At 30.8% G+C, this 12,842-nt stretch overlaps 1 protein-coding gene across 1 annotated transcript in view; it reads right to left on the reverse strand.

Annotated features, from left to right (window-relative positions):
• LOC139483194 (receptor-type tyrosine-protein phosphatase epsilon-like) overlaps positions 1 to 12,842 on the reverse strand; it is a 40,226-nt gene that overhangs the window by 24,971 nt on the left and 2,413 nt on the right. The window contains exons 2-10 of the mRNA XM_071267226.1: positions 12,594 to 12,737; positions 11,104 to 11,235; positions 10,407 to 10,544; positions 4,937 to 5,042; positions 3,916 to 3,980; positions 2,837 to 3,099; positions 2,056 to 2,143; positions 1,303 to 1,370; positions 366 to 402 (exon numbers count right to left, since the gene is read on the reverse strand). Of these exons, the coding sequence (XP_071123327.1) occupies positions 366 to 402; positions 1,303 to 1,370; positions 2,056 to 2,143; positions 2,837 to 3,099; positions 3,916 to 3,980; positions 4,937 to 5,042; positions 10,407 to 10,544; positions 11,104 to 11,235; positions 12,594 to 12,737 (1,041 nt within the window). The remainder of the gene's footprint in view (positions 1 to 365; positions 403 to 1,302; positions 1,371 to 2,055; positions 2,144 to 2,836; positions 3,100 to 3,915; positions 3,981 to 4,936; positions 5,043 to 10,406; positions 10,545 to 11,103; positions 11,236 to 12,593; positions 12,738 to 12,842) is intronic.

Below are 12,842 nucleotides of genomic sequence, written 5' to 3' on the forward strand. Positions count from 1 at the left end.
GATATATGACATGCAATTAAACAGACCTCGAAACAAAAATGAATTCAAGTGATTTTTTGTCTATTTATGTTTGTACGTTTATTCATTTCCGGTCAAATGACTATCGACAATTTTTGAGGCCATCCAGATGGTGTAATTAGATTGTGTCTAGTCTGAAAGATTCACAAAATGCAGATACATTGCAACGAGTCAATGAAATCTTAACTTTTTGGGAGAACTTTTTGTAATTTTGATGCACGTGTAGGAATGTTATAAATCAACTATAAAACATTTGAGTCAAATATGTAAAAATGAATTGTTCAACGGATGCCACTTTAACATTTTCAAAATATATAACGTATAGAATCAAACAAACATATGTATACCTTGTGATGCGATATATGCCTTTTCGTTGTAGTAGCTCTGAAATTAATATATATCCTAACAAGTATGTACTGCAACATTTGGTTATTCTTTTCAAACCCCAAAATGATAATAGGCATTTAAAATCTATATCGTAAAATTGTGATTAAATGTACAGTAATGACTTCTTGAAGTAATAAAACACATTGCTTCGATATTTTTGCTGTTGGGTGACTGTCATTGACGTTCAAGTGCATATATACCTTACATCTTCATCTTTAAAATTGTTTAACAACATATTTTGTCAATAATCCATTAAATGTGACTGAAAGTTATATTCGATAATCAGTTACAATACATATGTACTTTGATTAGAATATCATTAGATTATAAGAAGAACAAACATTGCAAGTATTCAAAAAAAGATCCAGATCAGCTGATTATGTTTTTTTTACATGATACCATTTGAAGGAGATCGACATTAAAAGGACACCGTTTTTATATTTTATGGTACCATTTTTTTAAAGCAATAAATAGCCATTACTACATGTAGTAACGATAAAAGAAACAAATCTCAGCAGTACAAATAACCTAAAGTTTGGTTTAAGAAATATCATTAAAAATTAAAAGGGTAGCCTACAGCACACGTTTGCTGCTAGTAAAAATTGTAAATATAAAAATTTGAAGAGCATAGATTGAACAGTTTTCCAGTTATTGCACGTCAAGTGTCATTTTTTAATCATGAACGAACCAATACTACGAACTAAACGACAGAAAGCATCATGGTCAATATATCAAAATTTGAAAACCATAGAGAGAACAGTTCGTAACTTGTTGCAGAGGAACAGCTGAATTCGCAACAATTTGCAGGAAGGTAGTATAACCGAAGTGTCAGAAAACACTGCTAAAATGCCGTTTGTAAAATTTATTATAATCATCAGGCATTTTTCACACACTTACGGCAATGTAACTAGCATTGATATAATCGTGCTTTGTATCTCCCTCCAGTACCACACGTGAATGGTCATCTACAACAGAAGATTATATTTAGTTTCAAAAACTGAAATAAGATTGAGTATTCTCTCATTTTTGTGCTATTTTCACGTACATTGTAACTATGAGAAAATATTGCTCATCACTAGTGAACAATCTGTTCTCAGCAAATGATTGGTCTAAAACTCAATTATGACGTTACATTTTTCTTGATCTCTTCCTAATTTACTATTGTGACGTCCTGAAAACATGCGACCTAGCAACGTTCTGAAAATGTGTGAAAAGGAAGGATACAAATCATAAGAGAAACATATTCGACCACATATAATAACTCGTCTATTAAGATATTTATCCACTCTCAACAGTAAAATTATCTTAAAAGCTCGGCAAGCCTCATAACACACTTGTTGCAGTGATAGATTCTATATTTTGCAAAAATATGAAGCAAGATAATTTATTTTTTTGTTTTTCTCACTATCAGCAGTCAGCAGACACAATCTTCCTATTAGTAAATTCTGGAGTTTTTTTTTTACAATGTCATTAGTCAAAGTTAACGTCGTTGGTGTTAAGTGAACTTTCTTAAAATAAAGGTGTCGTCGTGAATTTAAAATGAAGAACCACATTTTAAATATATGATACTGTAATATTGTGTTAATTTATTACTTTTTCCCATAAAAAAAACAAACCAAGCATATATATAAAAAAAAAGATAAAACATACATGGCCATGTTGTAAGAAATCGATTTTTAAGTTTATTTTCTTCTTTGGACCCTTCGTTATGTGGATGTACAGGTCCCTTTGGCAATATCTGTGATAAATAAAACGCTTTTAATAAAGAGACACAACATTTGTTGGAAATGTTATAGATATGAAAATGTGTTACTTGAAAACAAAATGGAAAGGGTTCACAAAGGATCAGCATATGCCCTATACAATTCGATGTAATTTAATTTCACATGTTTTAGTAGACATAAGCATTTCAAGATAAATTAAGGTAAGAAATGTTTAACTATAATATAAAATAAGAAAACTCTAACGCATTTCAAAATTATGATGTCATGAATGTCACTTTTATGATGTGATCAATATTTTCGACTATTGTATTTTTTTGTAAATTTACAGTACACAACATTTCAAATTATTTGTCGAAACTCTTATATTGTTCTTCGATCCCTAGGAAAGAACGATCCCATTCATTTTTTTTGTAATGCATAATTGATTAGACATTAAAAATTTGTGTTTTTGAATTCCAATATTAATTTAAACGAAAGCATTGTTTTTATTTGAAACCATAATGCCTGTTTTGTATAACAACTTATATGATTCCATAATTTCATGATACAGAATGATTTAATTTTTAATTTCAATTTTTCATTCTCATTCAATGTTTAAGAAGAATACATTTTTCAATAGTATATGTTACACTTTTAACTATTAAAGTAATCCTTGAAGAGAAATCTATATGACTAGTGCAAGTATGGCCTGTATGAATACAACTAACCTCGTATTCTTTCTTAAAACCTTCATTCCTCTTCTTCATGTCGATAACCTTCTTAAGGTCTCCTAATAATATTTTGTAGTTGTCAACACTTTGTACAGATGCTATATTGTTGTACACATTTGATTCATCGTCCGAATTTTTTTCAACGTATATTTCAGTCGTAATTTCACTAATACTTGCTCTTCTATTTTTCTTTAGAGACACATATAAACCATCTGCATCTGATACACAACCTTTATTAATATGTTGTTCTCTTTCGAGATCTAAAATTTTAATTAATAGACACTTAAGTATATTTAATTTTCAACCAATAACAAGTAATTCAAACTGTATCTATTTGAGAATTAAAGGGTGAAGAATATCAGTAAATGATCGTAAGAACAACCTCAATTATACTACATGTATTCTGATCGGAATAATGGTTTACTACATGCAAGTTTGGGTACAGATAATACACAGGACGAACTATGAGAAATATATCAACTTTGATAATAAATATAGTTTTACAGACTGTTTGTACAGATGAATATGTTTAAACCAAAACTATAGTGCAGAACTACACACATTGAAGTAGTGACTACTATAACCATAATGCGTAAGTGTTTTCATCGTTCTGTCAGGTATCAATGTATTGCGTAAAATCGTATTGTGTCAGAACTACAACAGTAATAATCATTGCACGGATACAATTGTTCGATTTGTTCAAGTGTATATTCAGCTACTGTGTATCCACTCAATTCATTTACTACTAATACCTCTCTTGTGTATGTTAACGTACTTTCAATAAGCTTAAAGTACCCTATGTGGTCCTAGAATATATTGTTTCTGTTATCATTAGACATGCAAACCAAAACATATTAAAATTTATGACATCGACAAGAGGTGTTGCATGCATGATTATATTAGAATGAGCTTTCGGAAAGTTAAGCGTGTACAAATTAACAAGCGCACATTCGCAAAACTAAATCTGAGGAAATAAAAGTAAACATGTACAATGAAGTTCAGTCATAAACTTGTCCACTTTTTTCTAATATTTGCAAAGACCTTGTTTAAAAAAAATGCACTGCAATGATACTTACTAGCGTATATGTTACTTTGTGGGCTATTTTCTGAATATCTTTCGTGTTTGGAAGTTGACCTTTGTCTGCAAAGAAAATAATGATATCGCATAAGGTATAATTGCAGTGGAAGATCAATATCTATTACGATGAAAATCAGATAGTGTGGTATTAAAAATCTAACATGTTTATTTTTAGATTAAATGAGTATAATACATGTTTTTGCGAAGAGTACACGTTTAAATTTATAATAAATGAAATCCTGAAATGGAAAAATAAATAAGATTTGTGATTTGAATTAACACGGAGAAAAGCATTGGTTGTTGTCAAGCATCTTAACATTTCATACAATGTCACATAAACTATTTGAATACATCAACAGCTATATGGCACAAAATACGAAAATATCTGATCGAATACATGGAATATACGTATCTATAATTATTATATTATACCTCTGAAATGACTGACCTTGGATAAATTAATTGAGATCGTAAAGAAATGTTTTCCTTTGATAATCGATGAAAAGTTATTAACAATGAAAGTCACATTGTTAATGTTTTTGTAAATACTCCAACAAGCACTCGAAGATTATACCAAAGTCATTTGAAAAGCCAAATAACAATCATGTCAGTTTGTAATTCACTATCTTGGCTGAGATGCAATTATTGAAAGATTTGGTGTTTTATCCAAATAAAAATATACATCGAAGATAATGAGATACATAAATTAAAGTGCATGTTTTTTGCAATGATCTCATAAAAGTATGTACACTAAGTCATTATTTCATTTAATTATAAAGTCCCCAAAGGTACACAAAACATGTGAGCTAACTGTCCTATTTGTATTATGATTGTCGTCTGCCTGCTGTATATGCGATTTAAATCTGATACATATAAGGTACAATGTTTGTTATCATAAAAGGGTTACGTGTTTTCTGAAATAACTCTATATAAGCTAGTGTTTACAAGAGTTAATTAAAACCACATTGCATTTTATCGTCTCTTAGATTATACTCTTAAATGTCTAAAACATGACCTACCTGAATATAATAAAAGCAATCACAGCGATTATGATGACCATGATAGCAGCGCTTATGCCTCCTCCTATGGCTGGATCAGGATTGGTAGATGCTGGTTCCTGGTAAACTACAAATAAAAAATGCATATAATTGTTATAATAAAATCATAAATCTTAAACCTGGTTAGATCCACAGTATACATAAGCATAGCTCCTTATCCTTGTTCAAATCATAAATAAAAGAACATGCGTCCATATGATGTAAAATTCTGTTCGTTCACACTTTCATAATTTTATGTTCAGTAAACCGTGAAATCGGGATAAAATCCATCATTTAATAAGATATATAATTAGTGTGGTGTGATCAAATCGTTGTAAACTACCAGAACCACAACTTTCTCATTAGAAGGCACTAATTAAAACCACATATCATGTTCATTTCTAGTGAACCGTAAAATTTGATCAGAATTGTTATTTTGCATATATTTTATGTATAAACTAACTTTTGGTCCGACTAATAATTGCTAAATTCTATGATATTGTATCTATGGTGGAACGTTTGACAAGCATCTCATCTTAGTTGTGTATTGACCACATTAGTTCGAAAGACATGGAACGGAGAAACAGACTCAATAACTGACGGACAGACGTATATTATATCAGATATAATATACCCTTCTATTAAAGATTGGTATAGGAAGTCAAAATAAATATAAAACTCTCTCATATTAGCTGTGATACCACCATGGTTTTGCCCCTATTAATCTTTGTTAAATTGGCACTTTTCAAAAATGTTGTGTAGAATGTTTTTGTTTCAAATACAGAAATGCTTTGCATGAGTAAAGTTTTATTCTGTTCAGTACTTCAGTCAAAATTACACATAAAAACTCATTGCAAATAAGATAATGTTCACCACAATAGGTTAACCAGTTGAATGTTCTCCCCTTACCCCCACCCCCCTTGTACAAGCTTTAGTAACCATGTAAACTCAAGTTTCAAAAATATTTAAAAAAACAAAAAACAAAAAACAAAAAACAAAAAAAAACGGTGCTTTGAAACATACACGATATACATTTATTACTCTTTTTTTAATGCACTGAAATGCAGAATTAATTTCCTACAACTGTGAAGTTCAAGGGAAAATATTGTTCGACCTTTTTCGTAAGCAACCGGATTTGACGTACTATGATTAATAGTACACCTCTTATAATGTGATATTATGCAATTCTTTATTTCCTCCATCCCCAAAGGTTGTTTATCATAAATAAGAGACAATTGATTTGTCTAGCAGCTAGGGATTGCATACCTTGTAAAACTAGACATAGTATAGTCTGTATAGGCTTTACAGTTAACTTTAAGCAACAACAATCAATCAATTGATATGCTTTCGTATTTGTAAATTCTAGTATGACATTAGTTTGCCATTGGATAATTTTGTCCTTCTTTTTTTATATATAGTACTTCGCCATAATTGTTCGTAGAAACAAATATGGCGGTAACCTCACGGAAGAATAAAGAAGTTATTACGGTCGTGTCCATAGCACAATCGGGATAACAATGAATCTATACATAGGTGGTTATGAAGGAAAACATGTGATTGTCATGTGAAACATGCATTGTTACGTCATTGTCGTCTGCACTTACATTGTAGCTAGTGTAAACACAATGGGTCGCAAGGGAAAACAACTCACATCTTATCAATCGTCTCGTTAATTTAACTTTAACTGTATAACAGCATTCCTAGGAGAATTTTACGAATAATGAGGAATAAAGGCATCACAAAGTACAGTGTATTCAGGTAAAATGTTTTCATTTTATTAGTTGTTCAAAATTTTCAAGTTTTGTCATATTCAGATTTACATCGACTGGCAGCCATTTTGTCTACGAATACTTATGGCGGACAACTGTACTTGTATTATTATTCGTTTTCGTTTTAGAAAAAAAGGATAAACATTAAATTGTGTCTTGAAAAGCTGTTTATAATTTTACAAATATCAACTTATTATAAAATCATAATCCTGGTACTTTTGATAACTATTATGAGAAGTCGTACATACTGTCTACTTACATACAGTTTAGGTATATAGTCACATTTGTTTTCAAAGCAACAGACAAAGAAGTAATATTGGCATGTAATGCGGTCACTTTAACACGAAATGTGCAATGCTTTTAATGTCTTTACATCGCACGTATGTGTTGTTCTATTGTCTATCACAGATGAAATGCCTATCGTGAACAAAGATCAATAAGAAGTCAAACAAAGCAATTTCATTTATGTCGAAGTTTGTTTTTTTATTTGCAAAATATATTGATTTGCACTTAAAAAATCCAAATTGCTTTAGCAATGTTTAGAAGTTGATATGTGTATGATTTTCTAGTCCTTCCGTGTATATACATTTCACTTGTTACACGGTACCGAAATATCATATGAGATTTGTCCTATTTTTGATGAAAAAAATGAAATAAGGAGTGTTTACTTCAAATACATAAGGAAACAAATAACAAACAGACATTAAGATGGCAACACACAATCTTTACCAATAAAAGACATGTGTCGTACACAACAATGCAAGTTACAAATTATCCAGTATTTAAATGTAAAGCATTTAATTAAATAGACACCAATCAAAGGCTTTTGTTTAAAAACTCATATGTGCAGCACTATCGCCAAATTATGCATGTACATGTATCCTTTGTTAATTTAGATGTGACAGGAGAGACAAAAATGTAGCAATACTTGTGTAGACAGGACCTATTTTTTTATATCTATATATCGATGGAAATCGTTGACAAATACCACTAGACAATATTATGAATTTACTTCAAATACCAAATTTGTTACAAAGAATTTTCCGCACAAGCTCTCTCATGAAATTAAAAACACATTTTATTCTTTCGAGTAATTTTCGATCAGTGTTTTTACATTGAAAAAAAACCACGCTTGTTAGGGCCGTCTTCTGCTTTCAGAAAGTTATTTTGCAACACTAACTAGAGGCTCTGAAGAGCTTTTGTCGGTCACCTGCATCTTCAACAGTAACCAGTTTTATATAAAATCATCATTTAAAGGGAATAATCAAAAGTTAACTGACAATTTCAGTCATGTTGGCATATTTTTAGACTTTACCCTGCTAGTAACTTTTCCCATCAGAAGTTTCGATTTATCTATTATAGTTTTCAAGATCAAACGCAACAAATGCAAAATCTTGCAAAAAATATGATAAAAGGGCAATAGCTTCAAAAAGAGTCGATGTAAGATTTCAGCTATTATGGCTTACTTGTAGATCCTATCTTGCTGATCATTTGTTGACTTATCTGTAAATGTGGTCTTCCTGAACATTTTTGCTATTAAAAGTTTCAATCTATTATTATAGTTTTTAAGATATTAGGTAAACACTTATACAATTGTAAGATTGTCGTTTTATGACAATCCTCCCAGTAAGGGGTCGACTAAATATATTTGTCACGTTGACGTTTTTGGAGGACTTGTATTGCTTACCATTATTGCTTTACAACGTTTCTGTATATCCTTTATAATTTTCAAAATAAACAACTGATAATAGGTAAAGAAATATATAATTCATCATTTAAAGGCAACAACTCCTACAAAATGTCGTATGATAGTTTTGACGTAATTGACAATAGGCAAATTAAGCTCAACATTTTGAACGTGTTTGCTCCCGTCAGATTTTCTCTATTTACATCGGATTTCAAAATAATAAGCAAAGCTTGCATTGTATCGCTATGTTTTAAAACAACAATTGTCTACACCTACAGTTGAGAACGACAGGTAAGATGTGAGGGGTCATCTAAAAAAAAATTATAAAAAAAGTATTCATCATTTTTTATTGCTTGAAATTTATTTGATTGGCAATGATACAACTGAATTAAAATGAATAAAAAACATGTCTTGTTTTAGTTGATATTTAAATAAACAAATGAACAATGTGTTATGTCTGTAGATAAGGGCGGTACATGTTTTTTCAATGTTTGTATGTTTGGCAGGGTACAATGTACCTCCATTATATACTCGTTACTTTATATCTGTTTAGTTCACCAATCGTGGTAAAAATCCATCCAAAGTAAAAGAGAAAATAAAAGAAAATAAAAAAAAAACAGCGATCTCCAATCGACATAAATGGAATCAAATATGAAGTAGAAGCATAATGTTAAAATATCACATCATTAACTAAAATTTCTACCGTGTCAAAGGCGTAAAAATTACCAACATATTCAGGTGCTCTAAACATGTGACGGGGTTCTATTAGTCTAATTGGATCCAAAATCTCCCTTATATATGGTCAGAGATGAAATTTAAAGAGAAGCATAAATACTAAAAAAACAAAGAATACAAAATCAAAGCTATATCCAGGAAAATGGAAATAGAGAAACAAATTCTAACTCGGTGGCTACAAAACAAAATATAGCAACGACAGTGTAACATATAAAACCAACGATATTTTATAAACAGGTACCCCATTAAACTTCAGTGTTTATCAAATCTCGCTTGTTTAAAAAAGCAAAAGTCAATTTTAACCGAAGTCGTTTGACTCCAAACTACTGATTGGCACTGTCTAAAAAGACATTACAAAGAAAACAAGCTTTATAGTAACTGACGAGTTGAAATATAAATTGCATACGCAGGTATGTACTGCATAAAATGTTTTGACATTGGAACGAGAACTCAACTACACCCCCCTCAACCACATCCCCCTAAAAAAATACATCCCCCTCAACCACATCCTACCCAATTCATTGCGGAATTACATCAACTTTAACTATGTATATTGAAGCGGAAAAGTCCCTCGCTGACAAAAATAGCGATGTGATATTTTCCTTTGACCTTTGAAATCAATATGTTTCAAATTGCCCCTCCCGACATTTACATCAGGAAAGGTGCTGAACGGTTGAAAAACACCAACTCGACCTTGTTTACGAGTGTGTAACTGACGGATGGACAGTCCAGTAATTATGTTTCATAAATTTCGAAATTGAATCGTTAATGGCATGCAGCAAAATATTTGATGAAATCATCAAATTGAAGAGAAAGCTGATCACGATGCGGAATTCTTGCAGAAATTCTTTAATCAATTCAACGTGAAATGTCGCTTAAATACATGTTATACGTATATTATATGACAGAGACATATATTTATGGCAAACAAGAGGGTCTGTTTTAAATCGTTTTACAAATGTTACGCTGATTTTATATTGTACTTCTTGAATCAAATAAAACCAATGAAAATCTTAAAAATTTCTGTCCTATTATACAAATCGTAGACAAACCCAGACACAAAAAGGTTGATGACACTGTTTTAAACCCTCTATCATTGTCTATAATAGCAAATGATTTATTGTCATACTGTAAAATCTGTGTATTATTTCTTACAGTCATGTGACTTTCAAACGGCTAACAACGTTAATTTATTTACAGTTTCACATTTTTAAAAAGAAATCTACTTAGTATAAATAAAACAATCCAAGTGTATATGTACCTTTTGAGTTACACTTGTGACCGCCAAATCCATCCGCACAACCAAGAGTACAATTGCCATCCACTATATCACAAGTTATGTTCAAACAGCCATCACAAAATGTACCACAACCCCACCCATACGAACCTGTACTACATTCTGAAACATAACATGTGTCATACTTAGATAAAGTGTGTCTTTTCCATACTTTTTTTCAATAATATCTGTCTGTTCCTTTGCCTCGTTGCTTCTAATTATTCTCTAGTTTTGTGTTTCTCATCCTAAGCATATGGTTCCTAAAGGAACTTGAAACCTGCAGCTATTTCGAAAAAAAATTCCATGTCGATGATATGAATTAATTCTTTATTGGTTAATATAAGTTGTACGAGTCAGCTATAGATTGTATGGTATGCTGAGGAATAACGCTAAAAAATGTAGAAGTATTAAAGTATACAAGAAACTATTTTTTTATACCAATAATGTTGATTCATTTTGTACGACAATTTGTAATGATGCTAAACGAAAAGAACCATTAAGACATGCAATGAGCGTAAATTTACGTTTTGGAATAGCTTTAGATTTATAAGAGGTGTAATGTTATAATATCAGGATTACATCAAGTGACTGGGTTGTCATGAGAATGAGTCAAAATGCTACTGTAACACTATGATTAAGTTTACCATACTAATCGTAATCAAAGACCTAGATCACAACTTACCCTCATCGCAGGAGTCAGTCTGCCAACCTATTTCACAGCCATCAGAACAACTACCAGTCAATTTATCACATGGACTTTTAAGACAGTTACATCTCTTGTTACAGTTGATTCCGAAACGCCAGTCTTCACAAGCTGCAAACCAATGTAATTTGTTAAGTGTCTCTCTAATTTAAGCAGGATTCTATATACTACCATTAATAATGTAGGGTTATATAACTGATAAGTTCATAATTTATAAAGAACAGTCCTGATACCACCCTATAAGATATAGATATTTTGTGGATTATAAATATCTTTTTTATAGTTTTTTTCTGGAATTATTTAATAGTACATTACCAATGATTGATTGATTCTGTTATTACAGACTCTAATCATAAATTATCCTTTCGCCATTTGCCATTTGTTGACTTTTCCTTTTGTCCGAACAAAATTAACTGCTTCCCATGCAAATAATGAGAACTCGTATGAATTGACCTAACTTAAGCTTATTAAGGTAGATAGGGTGTCTTCCTCCATCTTGGATTTGGAAAATATCAGAAAACAAGGTCTAGATCTTTACTAGAATGTGCAAATATTTAGAGTAGTAGGTAATTCATGTGTAAGAACTTCCACTTCGATATAGAAAATGACATGTTTTATCATATTTATGGTTGTATTTTACAAAAAACAGAAAGCTTTTGTTTGATAATTTTTTTCCCAACTTTGCCAAATAAGAGGAGGCAACTCAAATGCAAGGGCAGATAATTCAAATTAAGGTACTTTTACACTGGATTGTGTTAGGAATTTACCTATTTTGAAATGTAGAAAGAAAACGGGTCCGGTGACCCCATTGTTTCTTTTTCTTAACTGAAAGCATACTATTAAAGCCATCTTCTTATATGTTATCTCAAAATTCTATGGTGTAGATTATGCTTTAATGCAGAAAATTGGGTTTTCCATGCATAATCTATACAGAGTTTGTCAATTTTGAACACTGTGTAGCGTGAAAATAAGCCCGGTGACCCATACTTTTTATTATTATTTTTTAAAAACACGATATAAACTACATTTTTGCAAACTATTGAAAAATTCTATGGATTATAATTTAGACTCATCTACCTTAAGTATAAATAAAAAGATATGATAAGATTGCAAGTAACAAACTATCTATCAAACACTATTAGCAATCCATTAAGGACAATATCAGTGTGAAGAAAGTTATCAGACATAAACATTACACTGTATAAAGTATTTAGAAATAAAGATTACTGATGCAGTATATAATTTATTTCTAAATGTTTTGTAGAGCCTGAACATATAAATTGTTACGAACTAAAATCAGAAGAAAGTATTTTACCGATGTTTAAACCTCATACACCGACTGATAGGAAAACAAATCAAGGTAACACACAATTTATTTTAAGACATTGCGAAAAGAATAAGACCGGGTGCATTGAGTAATTTCATAATACTAAATGTATTTGAATAACATTTCAATGTGAAAAGCTTACTTTTATTGCAATATCTTCCGTATTCATAGCCAGGTTTACATCTATTAGCATGAACACATAAACCATCAATGCGGCTACATGCGTTATCGATACAACCATCACAAGATTCAAAACAATTAAATCCGAATCGCCCATTACTGCACTCTGAAATAGCATATATGAATAAACTATGTTTATGTTAGCTTCCTTGAAAGCAACATTTTTTTCTCATGGACATCTGATAGTGAAATTATGCAAACACTGCAATGG

Source organism: Mytilus edulis, chromosome 7 (assembly GCF_963676685.1).
Source record: "Mytilus edulis chromosome 7, xbMytEdul2.2, whole genome shotgun sequence".
NCBI classification, from domain to species: domain Eukaryota; kingdom Metazoa; phylum Mollusca; class Bivalvia; order Mytilida; family Mytilidae; genus Mytilus; species Mytilus edulis.